This window comes from Oncorhynchus mykiss, chromosome 12 (genome assembly GCF_057628025.1).
Source record: "Oncorhynchus mykiss isolate SJ-2025 chromosome 12, ASM5762802v1, whole genome shotgun sequence".
In the NCBI taxonomy this organism is placed as follows: Eukaryota; Metazoa; Chordata; class Actinopteri; order Salmoniformes; family Salmonidae; genus Oncorhynchus; species Oncorhynchus mykiss.
In genome coordinates this window covers 78,860,827-78,883,089 of record NC_143033.1, presented here as the reverse complement: position 1 = coordinate 78,883,089, position 22,263 = coordinate 78,860,827, and the positions used below count along the sequence as shown (strand labels likewise).

Here is a 22,263-nt window from a genome sequence, read left to right as displayed (position 1 = left end):
CATTCCTCCTTGCAAAACAGCTCGAGCTCAGTGAGGTTGGATGGAGAGCATTTGTGAACAGCAGTTTTCAGTTCTTTCCACAGATTCTCGATTGGATTCAGGTCTGGACTTTGACTTGGCCATTCTAACACCTGGATATGGTTATTTTTGAACCATTCCATTGTAGATTTTGCTTTATGTTTTGAATCATTGTCTTGTTGGAAGACAAATCTCTGTCCCAGTCTCAGGTCTTTTGCAGACTCCATCAGGTTTTCTTCCAGAATGGTCCTGTATTTGGCTCCATCCATCTTCCCATCAATTTTAACCATCTTCCCTGTCCCTGCTGAAGAAAAGCAGGCCCAAACCATGATACTGCCACCACCATGTTTGACAGTGGGGATGGTGTGTTCAGCTGTGTTGCTTTTACGCCAAACATAACGTTTTGCATTGTTGCCAAAAAGTTCAATTTTGGTTTCATCTGACCAGAGCACCTTCTTCCACATGTTTGGTGTGTCTCCCAGGTGGCTTGTGGCAAACTTTAAACAACACTTTTTATGGATATCTTTAAGAAATGGCTTTCTTCTTGCCACTCTTCCATAAAGGCCAGATTTGTGCAATATACGACTGATTGTTGTCCTATGGACAGAGTCTCCCACCTCAGCTGTAGATCTCTGCAGTTCATCCAGAGTGATCATGGGCCTCTTGGCTGCATCTCTGATCAGTCTTCTCCTTGTATGAGCTGAAACTTTAGAGGGACGGCCAGGTCTTGCTAGATTTGCAGTGGTCTGATACTCCTTCCATTTCAATACTTCTTCACAACAGTATCTCGGACCTGCCTGGTGTGTTCCTTGTTCTTCATGATGCTCTCTGCGCTTTTAACGGACCTCTGAGACTATCACAGTGCAGGTGCATTTATACGGAGACGTGATTACACACCGGTGGATTGTATTTATCATCATTAGTCATTTAGGTCAACATTGGATCATTCAGAGATCCTCACTGAACTTCTGGAGAGAGTTTGCTGCACTGAAAGTAAAGGGGCTGAATAAATTTGCACGCCCAATTTTTCAGTTTTTGATTTGTTAAAAAAGTTTGAAATATCCAATAAATGTCGTTCCACTTCATGATTGTGTCCCACTTGTTGTTGATTCTTCACAAAAAAATACAGTTTTATATCTTTGTTTGAAGCCTGAAATGTGGCAAAAGGTCGCAAAGTTCAAGGGGGGCGAATACTTTCGCAAGGCACTGTATACCTTAGCCAAATACATTTAACCTCAGTTTTTGACAATTCCTGACATATAATCCTAGTAAAAAGTCAGTGTCTTAGGTCAGTTAGGATCACCACTTTATTTTAAGAATGTGAAATGTCAGAATAATAGTAGAAAATTATTTATTTCAGCTTTTATTTCTTTCATCACATTCCCAGTGAGTCAGAAGTTTACATACTCAATTAGTATTTGGTAGCATTGCCTTTAAATTGTTTAACTTGGGTCAAACGTTTCAGGTAGCCTTCCACAAGTTTCCGGTTTGTAGGCCTCCTAGCTCGCACACGCTTTTTCAGTTCTGCCCACAAATGTTCTATAGGATTGAGCTCAGGGCTTTGTGATGGCCACTCCAATACCTTGATTTTGTTGTCCTTACGCCATTTTGTCACAACTTTGGAAGTTTGCTTGGGGTCATTGTCCATTTGGAAGACCCATTTGCGACCAAGCTTTAACTTCCTTACTGATTTCTTGAGATGTTGCTTCAATGTATCTACATAATTTTCCGTCCTCATGATGCCATCTATTTTGTGAAGTGCACCAGTCCCTCCTGCAGAAAAGCACCCCCACAACACAATGCTGCCACCCCCGTCCTTCACGGTTGGGATGGTGTTCTTCAACCTGCAAGCCTCCCCCTTTTTCCTCCAAACATAACGATGGTCATTATGGCCAAACAGTTCTATTTTTGTTTCATCAGACCAGAGGACATTTCTCCAAAAAGTACGATCTTTGTCCCCATGTGCAGTTGCAAACCATAGTCTGGCTTTTTCTTAATGGTGGTTTTAGCTCAGTGGCTTCTTCCTTGCTGAGTGGCCTTTCAGGTTATGTCAATATAGGACTCGTTTTACAGTGGATATAGATACTTTTGTACCTGTTTCCTCCAGCATCTTCACAAGGTCCTTTGCTGCTGGTCTGGGATTAATTTTCACTTTCCGCACTAAAGTGCGTTCATCTCTAGGAGACAGAACGCGTCTCCTTCCTGAGCAGTATGACGGCTGCATGGTCCTATGGTGTTTATACTTGGGTACTATTGTTTGTACAGATGAGCATGGTACCTTCAGGCGTTTGGAAATTGCTCCCAAGGATGAACCAGACTTGTGGAGGTCTACAATTCTTTTTGCTGATTTCTTTTGATTTTCCCATGATGTCAAGCAAAGAGGCACTGAGTTTGAAGGTAGGCCTTGAATTACATCCACAGGTACACCTCCAATTGACTGAAATGTTGTCAATTAGCCTATCAGAAGCTTCTAAATCCATGACACCATTTTCTGGAATTTTACAAGCTGTTTAAAGACACAGTCAACTTTGTGTATGTAAACTTCTGACCCACTGGAATTGTGATACAGTGAAATAATCTGTCTGTAAACAATTGGTGGAAAAATTGTCCTAACCGACTTGCCAAAACTATAGTTTGTTAACAAGAAATTTGTGGAGTGGTTGAAAAACGAGTTTTAATTACTCCAACGAAAGTGTATGTAAACTTCCGACTTCAGCTGTCGCTACTCTCTTTCAACATAGGTGTGATTTGCACTGCTTGATCCCAATTGCCTGGCTCTATTTACTTCAATAGCTAGATTTCCATCCAATGGGCAACAGATTTTCAAGACTTCAAAAATCAGCATAAAAACTAAATTAGCATTCTCCCAGCAGAGGTTTGTGTCCATCAAACTTATTTTATTCCTCTTGTTTGTTTTTTTTAGTTGATTTCTCTGTTTTTTTTAAACCGCTTCATTGGGAAGGGCTTGAAAACAATCATTTCACTGTAAAGTCTACACCCATTGTATTCTGCACATGTGACAAATAGCTTTTAAGCTGCATGAAATTGTATGTGTAATGACAGAATGCATATAAAATGTACTTTTGCGGTTAATTCTCAGGTACGGTAACTAATAACAGAAGTTCAATGTGTTTCAATCACATTTTCAACTCTACTGATGGGTTTGTCACAGAAATTGTTAATTACACAAGTATGCTGGTAAAGTGGACAGGGTGGGTTATATGATATGAATAAGAACAAGATCCTTTTATTTGTTAATTGGCAGCCAAGCACCAATCATCTTGTCACCAACATTCAAATAATGGCCTACCGTCAATATTTTGGGGAAACTTGCAAGATCACCGTGCATTTAACCACCATGTGAAGTTGATCATAGCTTGTTTAATCTGCATATAAACTCATGCTTTTTCACGTCGTGTTGTGCTGGTAGGCCTACAATGTAACATATCATTGCGTTACTCTGAGATTACTTCGATATGATGGTTATTATATCAATATTTCTACCGGAATTGTCGCTTAATCAGTTATCCACCCTTGTCTAGCGTATTTTGTTTTTGGAAATGAGGATATTTTACCGACACATTTCCTGTTTCCATCAGGCCGTCAGTTAATTCATCCGCATGCAATGGTTGGATGGAAACCTGGTTACTGAAGCCATAGATGCAAAGCTAATGAATGTGTTTCTCTTCACTCTCAGATGGTTCTCATGCTGACCCCTCCATGGTTCGACCCACCGGACCCAATCTGATGATGAACAGGATGCAGAACCCTGCAGGTAAGTTGTTCCTACAGTTGAAGTCGGAAGTTTACTTCCACCTTAGCTAAGTACATTTAAACTCAGTTTTTCACAATTCCTGGCATTTAATCCTAGTAAAAATTCCCTGTCTTAGATCAGTTAGGATCACCACTTTATTTTAAGAATGTGAAATGTCAGAATAATAGTAGAGAATGATTTCAGCTTTTATTTCTTTCATCACATTCACAGTGGGTCAGAAGTTTACATACACCAAATTAGTATTTGGTAGCATTGCCTTTAAATTGTTTAATGTTTCAGGTAGCCTTCCACAAGTTTCCCACAATAAGTTGGGTGAATTTTGGCCCATTCCTCCTGACAGAGCTGGTGTAACTGAGTCAGGTTTGTAGGCCTCCTTGCTCACACACGCCTTTTCAGTTCTGCCCACACATTTTCTATAGGATTGAGGTCAGGGCTTTGTGATGGCCACTCCAATACCTTGACTTTGTTGTCCTTAAGCCATTTTGCCACAACTTTAGAAGTTTGCTTGGGGTCATCCATTTGGAAGACCCTTTTGCGACCAAGCTTTAACTTCCTGACTGATGTCTTGAGATGTTGCTTCAATATATCCACATAATTTTCTTCCCTCATGATGCCATCTATTTTGTGAAGTGCACCAGTCCCTCCTGCAGCAAACACCTCCACAACATTTTGCCACCCCCGTCCTTCACGGTTGGGATGGTGTTCTTCAGCTTGCAATCATCCCCCTTTTTCCTCCAAACATAATGATGGTCATTATGGCCAAACAGTTCTATTTTTGTTTCATCAGACCAGATGACATTTCTCCAAAAAGTACGATCTTTGTCCCCATGTGTAGTTGCAAACCGTAGTCTGGGTTTTTTTATGGAGGTTTTGGAGCAGTGGCTTCTTCCTTGCTGAGCGGCCTTTCAGGTTCTGTTGATATAGGACTCGTTTTACTGTGGATATAGATACTTTTGTTCTGGTTTCCTCCAGCATCTTCACAAGGTTCTTTGCTGTTGTTCTGGGATTGATTTGCACTTTTCGCACTAAAGTACGTTCATCTCTAGGAGACAGAACGCGTCTCCTTCCTGAGCGGTATGACTGCTGCGTGGTCCCATGGTGTTTATACTTGTGTACCATTGTTTGTACAGATGAACGTGGTACCTTCAGGCATTTGGAAATTGCTCCCAAGGATGAACCAGACTTGTGGTGTTCTACATTTTTTTTCTGAGGTCTTGGCTGACTTCTTTTTGATTTTCCCATGATCAAGCAAAGAGGCACTGAGTTTGAAGGTAGGTAGGCCTTGAAATACATCCACAGGTACACCTCCAATTGACTCAAATTATGTCAATTAGCCTATCAGAAGCTTCTAAAGCCATGACATAATTTTCTGGAATTTTCCAAGCTGTTTCAAGGCACAGTCAACTTAGTGTATGTAAACTTCTGACCCACTGGAATTGTGATACAGTGAAATAATCTGTTTGTGAACAATTGTTGGAAAAATTACATGTCATGCACTAAGTAGATGTCCTAACCTACTTGCCAAAACTAGTTTGCTTACAAGAAATTTGTGGAGTGGTTGAAAAACATGTTTTAATGACTCCAACCAAAGTGTATGTAAACTTTCGACTTCAACTGTATATGCTCAGCTTAGTTTGCTGCTTGGCACAAACCAAACCAGTCTGAAGGGTGGACATATAATGGTGGCTAATGTGTGTTACTGGTTTGCTCTCTCTCGTCTGTCTCAGGGATGAATCAGTTTGGACAAATGGGTATGCAGTCATTAGGTCAGAGGTCAACGCCTCCCCTCCCACTTGGTGGACCTCTAAATCAGGTTCGTCGCCATCTCTCATTACAAATATCCAAATTAAGTTTAACTGCATTCAATATTGATAGAAATGTATTATATTTTAACCATGGTCTCATTAGAACAAAATTGAGTAATTTATCTTGTTCGGTCTCACTCAGATGGGTATGGGGCCAACGCGGATGGGGCAGCCCAACGTGGCCCAGTACCTCCCTCCTGGTCAGTTTCCTGGGTCCAGTCCTGGCCTCGGGGCTGGCACAGTCGGCATGAACCATCCAGGGCCACAAGGAGGCGTGGCACAGGTAAATAGATACTGGAACCGATGCTATAAGTAAAGGGTGACAGTAAAGTAGTTGTTGGCTATAGACTCTAACCGTCTCCTCCATGGTGTTTTCCAGCAGGCCCAGATGCCCACGCCGCCCACGCTCCCGGTCAGCAGCCCTGCAGCCCAGCCAGGCTCAGTGGCAGGATCAGGGCCCTCCCAGGGCTCTATGGGGCCAGGCAGTGTAGGTGGAGGCCCTCCTTCCAACCTGCAACTGCCAAACTCCTCTCAGCTCAACTCACACCTGCACTGCCCCCCCATCCGACAGAACTCCCCCTCCCCGGCACGCAGCCTCACGCCAACCCCTCATCAGACGCCGCCTGGTCTGCCAGGCTCGCAAACCCCCCAGCCTCACACGCCCAACCCGCCCCAGGTTGCCGCTCCGCTCCCGCAGCAGCAGCTAGCATCGTCACAGCCAATGGGGCAAGGAATGAACTCGGAGAAGCCCAGTCAGCTCCAACAGCAGACAAACGGTGGTGGAGCTTCTGGAGTCCTCAGTCTGGCTCAGTCTGTGCCTACCCAGAATGCCCATGTGCCAACCCAGCTTCCGCGAACTCCAGTGAGTAGTTTTCCCCCATAGTCTCACTAACCCAACTCCTTGTGGTTGTCAGAAGTTATTTTCTTTGGATTTCTAAGCTGATCCCTGATCTCTGGCTATACCTCCCATATACCGTCACGTTTCTGAGATTTCCCTCGTTGCCTGGACAGACACCTTAGCCGTTCTCTTGCCCTCTGTTCCTTGTGCGTCTACGTCTTTGCCTGTTCACTCTTTTCATTATCTTTCTTGGCTGGTTCTGTTATTCATTTCCTTTCCATTAACTTTTCTCTCTCTGTCCTCCCAGCTGTCTCAGAAGTCTTCACTGACGGCAGACGGCCAGGCTTCCACTCCGGCCTCGGTGAGCAGCGTGGACCCTAGCTCCCAGCTGACCTCGTCTGACGCCCCTGCCCCAGCTGAGCCCAAGATGGAGGTGAAACAGCAGGACGATGAGGATGCCGAGGACCAGGGTGAGGGGAAGGCCTCTGGGAAGATGGGCAAGGGACAGGCAGACATCAAGTCAGAGGAGAAACCTGAGGTGAGGCTTCCAGTTTTTCTAAGGCAGGGGTCCAAAAGCAAAAGACAGTGCTAGCTAGCCAGCGTGGTGAAGATTATTTTACACACAGCTAACAGATTTTATTACATTCAGGATGATGTCTGGAAATGTGTATAGGATATTGAACATGATGTCCCCTCTCAGATTAAGAAGGAGAAGCCTTCAGGCGACGGCTGTAAGGGCGAGCCTATGGACACATCGTCATCGGTAGCAACGCCGAAGATGGAGGACAGAGACAGGAAGCCAGAGGTGAAGACTGAGCCCAAAGACGAAGAGGAAAGGTCGGGGGCATCGGGCACGCACAGCTCCCCCGCCAGCGCTCAAAACAAGAGGAAAAGTAAGACCCCCACCCCTTACTCTTTCCTCTCTTCTTCATAGGAGTAATGTACCTGGAGTAATGTACCTCAACATTTGTTTCTCACCTAGACATGGTGTATAGATCTGGGCTATGAATCTTTGAAGCGACGTGTGTATTCACCGATAAACAGCCTAAATCAACAAAAAAAATGTCACATCTTTCTTGCTCCTCCTTTTCCACTACTTGCACTGCCAACATCCCCACTTCCTCTCCTCTGTCGCTCCCTCTCTCCTCCTCTTTCCACTACCCCAGTCTTTAAGCCTGAGGAGCTGCGTCAGGCTCTGATGCCCACCCTGGAGGCCTTGTACCGCCAAGACCCTGAGTCTCTGCCCTTCCGCCAACCGGTGGACCCCCAGTTACTGGGAATACCCGTACGTATTCGAACTAGTAACAAAACTAACCTGGTAAGGGACTGCGCTGGCTTCCATTTTGCTTCCCTCTAAAAACGTTCTTACCGTTCTTTTTAGTTCATTTTTCTCTCATTCCTTTTTCATTTTCCTTTTTCTTTCATCCCTCTCTTCATCCTTACCACTGCCACATGTGTGCAAGAGTGGGTTGAGGGAGTGACTGTTGGCTAGGGGAGTTGTAGTGATACTGTGTGTGTGTTAGAGAAAGCTGTCTCAATCCTGAATTTTAGTGTTATGTCTCTGCTCAGGTAGAGTATACTATACATCAAACGTAGGTCAGTTGGTTTTTACTGTAGGTTCTTGGGTAGGTGTGCGTGTGTGCGTGTGTCAGCTCATGCTTGCTTCTCTCGAATTCTCTTACACCACAAAAAAAAAAACATCAATGCTATGTACATTTTTTTAAAAATTGTTTTGCTTGTAAACCAAGTTAGCAGAAATCAATAAGTCTGTCAGTAACATTTAAGAGATGCAAATTTAAACCTTTCTGTCTGTTAGAATTTAACAAAAATATTTTTGGATTGGTTTCTACCGGTCAGTTTTGATTAAAATCAACACTTGAGAGGTGGTTTGGCCCTGGCCATGAATGTTAGACCCCTGGGCCTTGTTAATGGCGGCTTGTGTTTTTGCCTTTTATCAGACTTCAAAAGGCCGAAAATAAGCAGCCATTTTATCAGTGGCACATCACCGTTCTGCGTTTAAAGTAACATGCCCTAAAAGGGAAATTTACTAGCCAAAAATGTTCATAGCCCATTACTTTTATTCTTTCAATTGCATTTTTTTTTCTCCCACATATGCCTATTCATAGAAGCTTTCTAGACAGTTCCTCGCCAGTAATAAGTATTGTTGAAGTTGATTGTGAGTTATGTGAAGAGTTGTGCCAATGCCTGTATGTAGCAGTAGTGTATCTCAGATAATGCTAATAGCTAGCAAATCAAATATCTCAGACCTCTTATTGAACACCCGTGAAGAGATACCCAGGCAATGTCTGGCACTAATTACAATAATTGTTTGTACGCCATTGAGGCTGCATGTACACAGGCAGCCCAATTCTGATCTTTTTCCCCCAATTATTGGCAGAGGAGCTCATCTGATTGGTCAAAAGACCAATTAGTAGAAAAAGATCAGAACTATAGGCTGACTGTAAATGCAGCCTGAGAGGGGGATTTAATATCGTATGGTCCTCACCATAGTTTTAATTCTCCTCAAGCAGTGCTAGGGCACACTTACTCTATTCTCAGAGGTCATTGGCACGCTTCTCCTCAGTAACCCTCAATAGCCCCAGTGATGCACCTGACCCCAGAACACCACCTGGGTATTCAACATGAACACACAACCAGGCTCAGAAACTGCTCAAATACTTTTAACATGCTTTAATAACTAGCAATACCACACTTTTATAAGTGCAGGGATTTATCCATCCACAATGGGATTATCACACCTCAATTTCCAATACACTTGTAGAAACAACACTCCTAGTTGTTGTAATTGAGCTCAGATTAATGGAATGCAGCATACTTTGTGCCATGTGTTCATGCATCACAGGCTGCTGTGTCCTTTATTTGTCAAAGTGAAGGGTCTCATTTCCTGTTTGTGTTTCCCTGGAGACGGAGAGAGATCCTTGGCTTTGCCCCTTTGTCTCAGTGCTCTTGGCTTTGACTGCCGTGTTGCCAACCTCCATGCTGCCAGTTTACCAGCGTGTGTGTTGTTACTGCCTGACTGACTGATGTTACTGCTCTGTTCACCTCAGCTTTGCACCCTGACTCATGCCCTGAAAATGTTCTCCTTCAGGAGAGTCTGTAGAGGAGAAAGCGGTTGCTCTGGAACCGTCTCACTGCTTGAAAAACAAACACAAATTTACAGTGCACAACAGGTGCTTTTCCTGTCATTTCTGATAACTGTTGGATGTAAAAGTTGGTCTGCCTTCAGAGTACTAATCTAGTCTTGATTTGAGGAGAAGTTTGATTTTGGGCAGAATGGGAGGGGACAAGCCTGGCCACCCCAGTGTCCTTCCTTGGCCTGTTCCCCATTTTAATGTAGAAATGGTGCAAAGTTTGAGTGGTGAAGGGGAGAAGCTGTCATGTCTCTCTGTCTGCATGTGAACCTCTCTGCAGCCATCAACATTGTCCCCTGCACCCTCTTCTCTCCCCTGCTCTGGTTCCACCTGGATGTCCACCACAACTTCTGCTACTTCAACAACAACTACAATGATGATGATGATGATGACAACCATGGTCTTCTCTACCCCCCCTGCATCAATGACCACATCCCTTTTCTCCCCACCTTCCTTTCCGGACTGAACTGTAACCTTGTTGACACCTGGACTTGGTCTTGGTCTCCAGGACTACTTTGACATTGTAAAGAACCCCATAGACCTGTCGACGATAAAGCGTAAGCTGGACACGGGACAGTACCAGGAGCCCTGGCAATATGTGGATGACATCTGGCTCATGTTTAACAACGCCTGGCTGTACAACCGCAAGACGTCCCGCGTGTACAAGTACTGCTCCAAGCTGGCCGAGGTGTTCGAAGCTGAAATCGACCCGGTCATGCAGGGCCTTGGCTACTGCTGCGGGAGGAAGGTGAGTGGATGTGTGTAACATCAGTCATTGAAGACAGCACAGCTTTCACCTTCTCTCCTTACCACTGCCTGTTAAACATACTATCGTACAAAATAATTGGCTTCCTGGTTAAGTATTTTTCAGTACATAGACTATCTCTTACTATGTCCTCTTATGTTTGCAGCTTGAGTTTTCCCCCCAAACACTATGCTGCTATGGGAAACAGTTATGCACCATCCCGCGCGACGCTGCTTATTTTAGCTACCAGAACAGGTAAGGGGCGTACAGAAGCACAAACAAACTCACATACCCAGACACTGAAAGGAACAGGGTCATTCATACCCTCAAGCGTTCTCGCTCACACACACACATACACAAGTCATGTTTTCTACATATTTTATATAAATCCACATTTCACAAATCTACTTGAGTGATTGTCTTATTGTGATGTTATTGTGCATGCTGATATTCTCTGCAATATAGCATTGTTCAATCACAGATGAGTTTTAATTGGCTTTAAATGGTTACACCCTGCCACCATTTTCATCTTCATCCTTCACCAATTTAATTTTCACTTTTGACATTTACAAAGTGGGTTCCCTGTCTTGAGATTATTTTGAAATCTACATGTTTTCACTAGTCTACTTAGAATATATAGAGAAATGTATTGATTAATTACAGGTAAGGAATTGAATCAAACTGATATTTGGCAAATGGATAGATAATTGCTTTTGGACACAATACTTCAAATAAGACGCAGGGCGATATTGCTGCAGTGAACACTTTGATCTGCAGAACATTTCAGTGAACAAAGCTGTGGAGCTGATTGGCTTGATTCATTTCACCGTGAGGACAGAATCACTATAGTGTAGTTACGTTAGGGCAACATAGTATTAACAACCTCACTACATGTATGATAATTCCCCTCCAACACAAGAAAGGAACCCTCTTTATAAATGGAGCAGAAGGATGATGGGTCGCTGTTGCACTACCACTTGCTTTTCCTCAGCCACACTGTTTTTTGAGCCCCCCCTTTGTTACTGTGTTAACTTAAAGGGATACTTTGGGATTTTGGCAAATTAACTTGTGGATTAAATTTGTCTGTCGAGTATGAAGGAAGAGAGGTAGTTTCATGTGGCAATGCTAACTAGCATTAGCACAATTACCCATAGTCTTCCAGTCATTGTGTTAACGCTAGTTAGCATTTTCGCTAGTTAACTTTCTTAAACACACTGAGGCATAAAAATGTTCGACCAGTTCATCAGATTCTAGGGAAGTAGATAAAGGGCCTCGCTCCCAAAATCTCGGAGTATCCCTTTAATTATGTTTTCGTCCACTCACTGACTGACACTAATCTGTGCTTTGCATTGGATCTCTGTCCTCGTTGATGTTATGTTCTACATGTTCCTCACTCTTCCCATCCTATTCATCCCTCCATCGTCCTCGTCTGACCTGTAACGATTTATTTCACGCTTTTTTAATATTCATTTTGCCCTCCCTTCCCCCATCTCTTCCCTTCTCTCCCTCCTTTTTTAACGCTTGTGATGTCTGCATTGGCCTGCTTTGGTGTGACCAATCATCCACTCCAAAATTTAACCGCAAAATCAAAACACCTGCCCACACAAAAACCCTGCATCATGATTGGCTGCTACCTGGCGACGACCTTGCCCTCTGCTCTTCTCCTGGCCTGTCCTGCCCTGCCTGATTGGTGACTGCTTCCTCGTGCCTTCTCTGTGATTGGCTGTGCGGTTGGCGAATGGTCTAGTTCACCACAATTTGGGCTTCTTGCTGACAGGTACCACTTCTGTGAGAAGTGTTTCAACGAAATCCAGGGCGAGTGCGTGTCCCTGGGGGATGATCCTTCTCAGCCTCAGACGTGAGTACCAGCCCCCCCCCCCCACCATGTTAATACTGACATGGTTCTTCTATTGCTCATTTTGATGACATGTAAATATTGTTTGGTTCCCTTGATTTATCAATGCGTTTGAGAAATGTTTAAGCTCTTCAATGGGACTTCTCTTTCTCCCCATCACTGAATACCTTTTCAGTCTCTCCCTTAGTGAAATGGTCAACTTAAAATAAAGATCAAATGCATTTCTCTCTCCTCTACCTCTTAAGGCAGTTCACCTCAACTGCCGTCTCCATCCTTTTACTTGATTTCTGCCTCTTCTCTCTTCAGCCAAAACCCCAACATACTGAGGGCTCCTAATGTTCCAAAAGTGTTAGATGATGTTTTCAAAATGTCTGAATCCTAGCCTGTATAAAGCCAGAGCCTGCTCTTATTGCTTGTGACTTCTTTGTGGCTGTAATATAGTACATTGCATTTCTGGCCCAGTGATTGGCTTGAGTCTGTTCTTACCTCCCACACTCGTGGGCCTCTCTCCCTCCTCTTCACAGGTCCATCAGCAAAGATCAGTTTCAGAGGAAGAAGAATGACACGCTCGACCCAGAATGGTACCTACTCTTTTTCCCCTTTACATTTGATCTGTGCTTGGTGTCAAACCATACGTTTTCCATGTGGTACATTTGCAGAAACTTTAGATACTGTGAAATATTTGTTAACTGTAATATTTCATCTTTACTGTGCTTTAGTCAGTTACTCTAGGTTATTGTCATGGCTTTTGTGTTTGAACTGTTCTGCTAGTTGAACCTCCTGTTGAGAAGATAATGACTTTTTCCATGTGTGACACATGGTATCAATAACCTGTGACTCTCTCTGTCCACCTCTCTCTTTTCTGTAGGCTTGTGGAATGTACCGACTGCGGGCGTAAAATGCACCAAATCTGTGTCCTGCATAATGACACCATATGGCCGGCAGGGTGAGCCAACTTGCATACACATTCTGTACATCTTATGTTAATGAGACTGTTAGAACTGTGAAACCGCCCACTTTATTCCAAGGTGCAGTTCCAGGTTCAATCTTACCGTGGTTGTGTTGCCCGTTTGCCATCATGACCCTCAGCAATACCATACAACATTCATTGCAGACAACTTATTCAGTAGGGCAAAGAAGTGAAGCTGAAGGCCACTGAGAAATGGTAAATAACAAATGCATGTATTGATGTATTTGAAGTAATGAAATAAAGTGTGTTCCTTTTCCTCTCCACAGCTTTGTATGTGACAGCTGCCTTAAGAAGGCCAATAAGACGCGGAAAGAGAACAAATACGCGGCCAGAAGTAAGTGGAGTAAGTATAAAAAGGGGGTTGCTCATCTACCGTCATCTTCATCTGGGGTGTCAGTCTGTGTCTCCCCTCCCCTCTCCAGTCACTCAGCCGTTTCTTTTCGGTGTTCTCTTTATCCCTCTTCTCCTTTGGTGCTGTTACTGACACATGCTAATTTCCTAAACACACATCCCACAAGTATAACACCGTACTTTCATGTGAAGACACAATTGACTTTTTCCCCCTTCAAATCGTTTAAATTTATGATTTGGTGCACTGTGTATTCCAAATAATTTTCTTATTTCCTCCGAGGCAGTCTGGTTTAATTCCCTACGCACTGATACACTACTCGAGAGGACGAGTGTTCCAGTTAACACACATTCTACCTTTTTCCATTTCCATGACCCAACCCTTTTGTATCTCCCCCTCCCTCCCCAATGAAAATGTTATATGTAACCAACCCTATTTTTGTATTTCAGAAGCCAGTCCTCAGACAATAGTTGCCGCTGCCAGTCCGCTGCAGCTTTTTCTGGTTCGATTTCACTCTTATCCCAGGCCTGTACACACTGGCCATGGCAAAACATTGTCATTTAGGGTTTCTCGGTTTACTGTTTGCTGTTTTTAAGGTTTATGTGTCACCGAGGCAGTCATGGACCTCCTTTTTATTTATTTTTTATTGTTGGAGCCTTATTTATGTCATCTTTTTTTCCTCAGTGGGTGTCCACTGTCCAGAAATCATCATATTTTGGGTGAATTGTTTTCAGTTTGCAATGGCATCGATACTCACGCTTTTCCCCACAACTTTTTGACAGTTGTCCTGTTTTTGCGAGCCTAAAATCCTTCCACGTGTGGAAATTCTTACCTCCCCCATCCCATTCTCCACACCCTCAATGAAGGCAACGTTTTTAGGGAGCCACAGGTAGGCGAGCAGGCGTGCAAATTAAAAGGACCAACTGGCCTAGACTCATACAAGGATCTCAATGAAATATGTATTGAATGGAAGAAGAGGAAATGTCCTTATATGGTGTCAGATCTAGTTTACACCTTGTCATCTCTTTTGGTTTATTGAGTGTTCAGAGGATCAGTCCAAGTCGATTAGTCTCATATGTTGTTAGTTGCCAAATTGACAAAGCTATCAGGGCATTTTTGTTGCCTTAGACTGACTCCAGAGTACTCTGAAACACTAGAAGCAGTCAGGGGTTGAGTTTGTATGCTTCTGACTTGCCCTTTTATAAAAACATTTTTTAACTGTCAGATTAGAGCCCAGTGGTTCTTCCGTCTTTAATGTCACTAGTGAAGTTCTCTGCTCTGAGCTACTTAACAGACATAACCCCTATACACCCACCTACCACCCCAGACTGGGTTGGCTTTTACCGAAACCATGTGACCTTTCCTCTAATCTCTATCACCCATTTCCTCTCTTCCTTCCGTCCTCCATCATTCCTCCTCTTTCTCCCTCCCTCTCCCATTCTATTCTTCCCCTACTTAATTTTCACAGGGCTACCTCAAACTAAGTTGGGCAGCTTCCTAGAGGGGCGAGTGAATGACTACCTCAGGCGGCAGAACCATCCAGAGTCTGGTGACGTCACTATCCGTGTGGTCCATGTCTCCGACAAGGTGGTGGAGGTCAAGCCAGGCATGAAGTCCAGGTGAGAGTCTTGAGGGGTAGTGATCCTTTAATATGGAGTCAAATATACACTACCGAGGAAGATGTCAAATTGATCCTAGCGTAAATGGACTCACGGTTCATGTGGGATTTCAATTAGTCCCATTGTAGACTGGAGAGTTAGACTTATCCTAACAACGTTATCTGTTCTCGTGGGACAGCGCCTATACAGTGTTTGTGTGGGTGTGTCTACTTATGCTCTCCTTTAACTGATACAGGTTTGTGTGGGTGTGTCTACTTATGCTGTCCTTTAACTGATACAGGTTTGTGTGGGTGTGTCTACTTATGCTCTCCTTTAACTGATACAGGTTTGTGTCTACTTACGCTCTCCTTTAACTGATACAGGTTTGTGTCTACTTACGCTCTCCTTTAACTGATACAGGTTTGTGTGGGTGTGTCTACTTACGCTCTCCTTTAACTGATACAGGTTTGTGTCTACTTACGCTCTCCTTTTAACTGATACAGGTTTGTGTCTACTTATGCTCTCCTTTAACTGATACAGGTTTGTGTCTACTTACGCTCTCCTTTAACTGATACAGGTTTGTGTCTACTTACGCTCTCCTTTTAACTGATATAGGTTTGTGTCTACTTACGCTCTCCTTTAACTGATACAGGTTTGTGTCTACTTACGCTCTCCTTTAACTGATACAGGTTTGTGTCTACTTATGCTCTCCTTTAACTGATACAGGTTTGTGTCTACTTACGCTCTCCTTTAACTGATACAGGTTTGTGTGGGTGTGTCTACTTACGCTCTCCTTTAACTGATACAGGTTTGTGTCTACTTACGCTCTCCTTTAACTGATACAGGTTTGTGTCTACTTACGCTCTCCTTTAACTGATACAGGTTTGTGTCTACTTACGCTCTCCTTTTAACTGATACAGGTTTGTGTCTACTTACGCTCTCCTTTTAACTGATATAGGTTTGTGTCTACTTACGCTCTCCTTTAACTGATACAGGTTTGTGTCTACTTACGCTCTCCTCTTAACTGATACAGGTTTGTGTCTACTTACTCTCTCCTTTAACTGATACAGGTTTGTGTCTACTTACGCTCTCCTTTAACTGATACAGGTTTGTGTCTACTTACTCTCTCCTTTAACTGATACAGGTTTGTGTCTACTTACGCTCTCCTTTTAACTGATACAGGTTTGTGTCTACTTACGCTCTCCTTTAACTGATACAGGTTTGTGTCTACTTACGCTCTCCTTTAACTGATACAGGTTTGTGTCTACTTACGCTCTCCTTTTAACTGATACAGGTTTGTGGACACCGGGGAGATGTCCGAGTCCTTTCCCTACAGGACAAAGGCGCTGTTTGCGTTCGAGGACATAGACGGGGCTGACGTCTGCTTCTTCGGCATGCATGTGCAGGAGTACGGTTCAGACAGCCCTCCGCCCAACCAGAGACGCGTGTATATCTCTTACCTGGACAGCGTGCACTTCTTCCAACCTCGACACCTCCGCACAGGTGTCTACCATGAGATACTCATAGGGTACCTGGAGTACGTCAAGAAGTTGGGGTAAGAGACCAGGCCCTTTTTTTATTTTTTTATAACTAAGCTCAACCTATTAGTGGGCATAGATTCCTGAGAACATGACTTGACCTCATCACTCTAAACATAGTGTAATGATATGTACTAAATCTCTAAAGGGTCGGTTGCAGATTTCATTCTACTTTACTGTTCTAATAAGATTCACTCTTTCCAGTTGCTGTTCTGATTCTTCAACCCTACCTCTCCCATGGCAGGTTTACAACGGGGCACATCTGGGCTTGTCCCCCAAGTGAAGGGGACGACTACATCTTCCACTGTCATCCTGTGGACCAGAAGATCCCCAAGCCCAAGCGTCTACAGGAGTGGTACAAGAAGATGCTGGACAAGGCCGTAGTTGAGCGCATTGTACATGACTACAAGGTGACTACAATCAGTTTTGTTTTGTCAGACATAGCACAGGCTGTGCCAGGCAGAAATCCAACTGCTTTCTTCTGAGGTAATTGTATGCATGGAGTCGCCCCCCCCCCCCCCCCCCTTGACACATCTTATTCGTGCTCTGTTTCAGGATGTCTTCAAGCAGGCCACAGAGGACCGTCTCACCAGTGCCAACGAACTACCATACTTTGAGGGGGACTTCTGGCCCAACGTGCTGGAGGAGAGCATCAAGGAGCTGGAGCAGGAGGAGGAGGAGAGGAAGAGGGAGGAAAACAGCACCTCCAGCGAGAGCGTAGATGTGAGTGTAAGGACTTCAATACAACAGAAGAGAGGAGTGTTTTTGTGAATATGCTACATGGTGTGGGATATTGGTTGTCCTCAATAATAACATGATAGGAGTAGATGTTAAGTATTGCTTAGAAGATAGACATTGAACCATTGCTAATTGGGTCAATTTCGAGGCTGCTTCAGATTCAGTGCTTTAATGGAATGTATTGGCGTTAATCTGGTGTTCTCCACACATAGGCCCCGAAAAGTGACAGCAAGAATGCCAAAAAGAAGAACAGTAAGAAGACGAGCAAGAACAAGAACAGCAGCCTGATCCGAGCCAATAAGAAGAAACCAGGGATGCCCAATGTGTCCAATGACCTCTCCCAGAAGCTTTACGCTTGTATGGAGAAACACAAGGAGGTATTTGATGCTGTCGCCATCTTCTAAACAAAAGCCACACACACAAACACATATTCTCAGTCCCAGTGCTCATCCTTTCTTCTCTGCCCCATACAGGTGTTCTTTGTGATCCGTCTCATCGCTGGCCCCACTGCCAACTCCCTGCCCCCCATCACGGACCCGGACCCCCTAATGGCCTGCGACCTGATGGATGGGCGTGACGCCTTCCTGACGCTGGCCCGGGACAAGCACCTGGAGTTCTCCTCCCTGAGGAGAGCCAAGTGGAGCTCCATGTGCATGCTGGTGGAGCTACACAATCAGAGCCAGGACCGCTTCGTCTACACCTGCAACGAGTGCAAGGCCAGCGTGGAGACACGCTTCCACTGCACCGTCTGCGAGGACTACGACCTGTGTATCACCTGCTATAACACTAAGGGCCATGAACACAAGATGGAGAAGCTGGGCCTGGGCCTGGACGACGAGAGCAACAACGCAGCGGCCGCTGCCACTCAGAGCCCCGGGGACTCCCGCCGCCTCAGCATTCAGCGCTGCATTCAGTCCCTGGTCCACGCCTGCCAATGCCGCAATGCCAACTGCTCCCTGCCGTCCTGCCAGAAGATGAAACGTGTGGTGCAACACACCAAGGGATGCAAGCGCAAGACCAATGGTGGCTGCCCCATCTGCAAGCAACTCATTGCTCTGTGCTGCTACCATGCCAAACACTGCCAGGAGAACAAGTGCCCCGTACCCTTCTGCCTCAACATCAAGCACAAGCTCCGCCAGCAGCAACTCCAGCACCGTCTCCAGCAGGCTCAGATGCTTCGGAGAAGGATGGCCAGTATGCAAAGGGTGGGCCAGCCTGCCTGCGGTGGAGGAGGACCTCCTGGGGGGCTGCCATCACCAGGTAACAATGGCACCACAGCACCCAGTACACCCACATCAGGAGGCACCCAGCCCCCAACACCACAGACACCCACCCAGCCCAATATGCCTCCTGGGCCCCAGCCAGGGATGGGTGGTGGAGGAACTTTGCAGCAAGGTGGGATGCCTCAGCAGCACCACCAGCTTCACCACCAGTTTCAGCAGATGCCTGGAGGAGGGGGGATGATGAACTCCCCCCAGCAACAGCAGATGGTTCCTCAGGTCCAGCAGCAGTCCCAAGCCTCAAACACTCAACAGCTCCAGCAACACCCCAACAGCCTGTCCCCTTACACCAACAGGCCTCCAGGCTCCTCACCGCACCCTCCGTCCCAAGGCAAACCGGGCCTGGGACCAGCCACACCACCTCAGCAGCAACCACCACAACAGCAGCCCAACCCTGGCCAGCCTTCTATGCCCCAGCAGCAGCAGCAACCTCCTTCAGGGCCTCCTCCAGCGGCTGTGGAGATCGCCATGAAGATTCAACAAGTGGCAGACGCCCAAAGGAAGATGTCCCTCCAGAGGCAGGCGGCGCAGGCAGCTGGCATGATGCCTCCGCACCCTCACCACCAACAGCCCCAGGTCCAGATGGGCATGGCCCACCCTGGGGTGGGCATGGTGGGGGCCCAGGGGCTGCCTCCCCAGGCTCAGGCTGCTGCCAGGGCTCACATGGAGCAGCTGCAGCAACAACAGCAGCAGCAGCAGCAGGGTCCTCCAGGTATGATGGTGGGCCCTGGCCCCATGCAGCAGCAGCCCCAGCAGCCTAACCCCCAGGGCCAGCTGCCTCCACAGGTGCAGCAGCAGAGGGTTGGTCCCCCGCTTCAGAACCCCCAGCAACAGTGGGCCGGCCAGGGAATGCCACCCCAACAGAGGCAAGCCATGATGGGACATCCAGGCATGGTGGCGCCTCAGCAGCGGCAGCAGGCTCAGGGACCTGGTGGGTTGATTGGTATGGTGCAGCAAGGTGGTGCGGCTGGGGGTGGGAACCTCCCGCAGGCTGCCCTTCAGGAACTGCTGCGTACCCTTCGCTCCCCCAGCTCACCCGAGCAGCAACAGCAGGTGCTCAACATCCTCCGCTCAAACCCTCAGCTAATGGCTGCCTTTATCAAGCAGAGAGCCTCCAAGTATAAGGGGGGCCCAGGACCCCCAGGAGCCCCTGGCGGGCCAGGTCCAGGCAGAGTTCCAGGAGGTATGGGTGGCCAACAGGTCAATGTGAATGCTGTGGCTGGTCAGCCAGGTATGCACATGGGTCAGGGAGTCAACATGCCCACCATGACCCAGCTACAGCAGCTACAACAGCAGCAGCAGCAGCAACAACAACAGCAACCGCAGCAGCAGCGTCCTTTGCTTAGTAGTTTGCAGCAGCAACAGGTGGCAGCACTTCAGCAGCATCAACAGCATCAGCAAGGAGGGATGCCAGGCCAGCAGGCACCTAACATGGCCAACATAAATCCCCAGTTCAGAGAGCTCCTTATGAGGAGACATCTCCAACTACAACAGCAACAGCAGCAGCAACAGATTGGGAACCATGCCCAGTTCCAGCAGCAGGGCTACATGGGCCAGCCGGGCATGGCCCCCCAGCAGCCTGGTCAGGGCCAGTCTGGACTGCAGCAGCAGCCTGGAGCCCAGCCAGGGCAGCAGCAGCAGCAGCAGCAGGGTTACCCCAGCACGGTGGCCCAGCAGCAGGCTGCTGCAGTGCTCCAGCAGAGGCTCCAGCATCAGCACCAACTTCAGATGCAGCAGCAGCAGCAGCAACAACACCAGAATGCCATGGTGGGCCACCAGGGGGCTGAGGGGGGTCCGGGTCCTGGAGTAGGCGGCCCCCCTCAGCAGCCCCAGCCCCCGCAGTGCGCCCCCCAGCCGCAGTCCTCCCAGGCTCTGCTCCAGCAGGCACTGCACCAGAGGCTGCTTCAACAACAGCAGCAGCACCTGGGTGGGGGCTCTCCGGCCCAGCACAGCAGCCCCATGAGCCCCCAGCAGCAGATGGCCCAGTCCCCTCACCTGCAGGGCCAGACGCTGTCTACGTCCCTCAGCAACCAAGTGCGCTCGCCACAGCCCTCCCCGCGACCCCAGTCCCAGCCACCACACTCTAGCCCCTCCCCGCGCATGCAGCCCCAGCCTTCCCCTCACCATATCTCCCCACAGACCCAGACAGGCTCCCCGCACCCGGGCCAGCTACCCCAGCACCACCCTGGTATGGTGGTCCCCTCTCAACAGCCGCCTCAGCAGCAGAACTCAATGGACCACTTTGGGTCAGACCAGAATGCCATGCTGTCTCAACTCAGTGGGATGGGTGGTCTCCATGGGCCTGGAGGACCTGACATGCTGTCTGGGAACAGCCAGGACCTTGGGCAGAACATTAATCATAACACTTTAGACATGTAGCCTCGCCGTGCTTTCGGGACTGCACCTGGGACAGTGTTAGCCTTTTCTTTTTTTTTTTTTTTACTATTAATATTATTTAATGTTTTCAATAAAAAATACATTGAAGTGAACTTCCTATGGGAGATGCAACTATAAATCAACACGTCGATTAATTAATAAATGAATGGTAAGTTATTGCTGTTAATATATTTTTTGCCAATTGTGTACAAATAGGGGGATGGTATCTCCCTTAGAGAATACGACGCAGGTAATATTTTTGGGGTTTGGGACTATGGGAGTATTTGCCTTTTTAAGAAATGTTTAAGATTAAAAAAAAAAAAAAAATACAAAATAAAAATGTAAGAGCAAATGATTTAATGCAATGGACTTATTGTAATTTATCCATAAATCAGTTTAGCAGAGTGATTTGGATTAATATTATTATAAATCCAAACATCATGCATATCTTTCTTTTAAGTTTGGGTTTACTTTATTTATTTTTGTTTTTTAATGGTTTGTTGGCATATACCCGAAGACTGCTACAATTCACATAGAATATATTTTTGTTATTGAAATGGGGGTGGGGTTATTTCATTTCACTGATGTCTGGGTTGGGCTTTCAATCTGGAAGAAAATGAGTGTTTTTGTGGATGAGGGCCTGCTGCAAGTTTCAGTGGCCAATGGAGACTACATTTGAAATGCCTAGCCATTGGACATCAATACTGGAAGGGCCATCCCTCTCACTGAACACACATGCCCTCCCTCACCCTCATGTGTGAGCACTCCTGTAAGACACTTAGTATTGGAGGTGGGGGGCACATACCTATATGCCTGTAAAGTTTAGAGTACATGAGGTATGGGGGGGGGGGGGTCCGCCAGTGCATAGGACATTACGGTTCTTGTAAAACAGAGGGAATGGATCCAAATGAACTGTGCTGCATAGAACTGAGGAAGGGGAGAGTTGTGACCAGTCACACTCTGCCTCACCCTTACTTTTCCCTCTGGACTTAACCCCAGCAGCTCAAGAGCCCAATGCACTGGTCCCCTTCTCCTGCCCCAAAATAATTGCTGTCCCTCCTCCCAACCCCAATTTATCTTTCTGCTCAGAACTTTGAGAGTTTAATTTAATATTTTTTACTGTACAAAGAACTGTGGACTCAAATACTGTTTTTTATAATAAAATGAAAATGAATGATGTGCTGAATATTTTTTTATTGTAGCTAGTCAAATTAAGAGTGCATGTT

General features: G+C 46.2%; 1 protein-coding gene across 11 annotated transcripts in view; it reads left to right on the top strand.

Annotated features, from left to right (window-relative positions):
• The window catches only part of LOC110538375 (histone acetyltransferase p300), a 35,198-nt gene extending 12,983 nt beyond the window's left edge, over positions 1-22,215 (top strand). Inside the window, exons 11-29 of one of the 11 annotated variants that reach the window (XM_090193470.1) lie at positions 3,716-3,793; positions 5,521-5,606; positions 5,741-5,881; positions 5,981-6,460; positions 6,744-6,974; positions 7,137-7,329; positions 7,603-7,721; positions 10,097-10,336; positions 10,500-10,588; positions 12,111-12,191; positions 12,713-12,769; positions 13,057-13,134; positions 13,425-13,501; positions 14,976-15,126; positions 16,400-16,660; positions 16,888-17,053; positions 17,199-17,366; positions 17,594-17,758; positions 17,855-22,215. In XM_090193470.1, the coding sequence (XP_090049596.1) occupies positions 3,716-3,793; positions 5,521-5,606; positions 5,741-5,881; positions 5,981-6,460; positions 6,744-6,974; positions 7,137-7,329; positions 7,603-7,721; positions 10,097-10,336; positions 10,500-10,588; positions 12,111-12,191; positions 12,713-12,769; positions 13,057-13,134; positions 13,425-13,501; positions 14,976-15,126; positions 16,400-16,660; positions 16,888-17,053; positions 17,199-17,366; positions 17,594-17,758; positions 17,855-21,040 (6,047 nt within the window). In that variant the 3' untranslated portion in view covers positions 21,041-22,215. Of the gene's footprint in view, positions 1-3,715; positions 3,794-5,520; positions 5,607-5,740; positions 5,882-5,977; positions 6,461-6,743; positions 6,975-7,136; positions 7,330-7,602; positions 7,755-10,096; positions 10,337-10,499; positions 10,589-12,080; positions 12,192-12,712; positions 12,770-13,056; positions 13,135-13,424; positions 13,502-14,975; positions 15,127-16,399; positions 16,661-16,887; positions 17,054-17,198; positions 17,373-17,593; positions 17,759-17,854 lie in introns of all 11 variants that reach the window. The other 10 variants (XM_090193468.1, XM_090193461.1, XM_090193469.1 and 7 more) reach the window with 10 other exon arrangements.
• Positions 22,216-22,263: the final 48 nt, after the last annotated feature.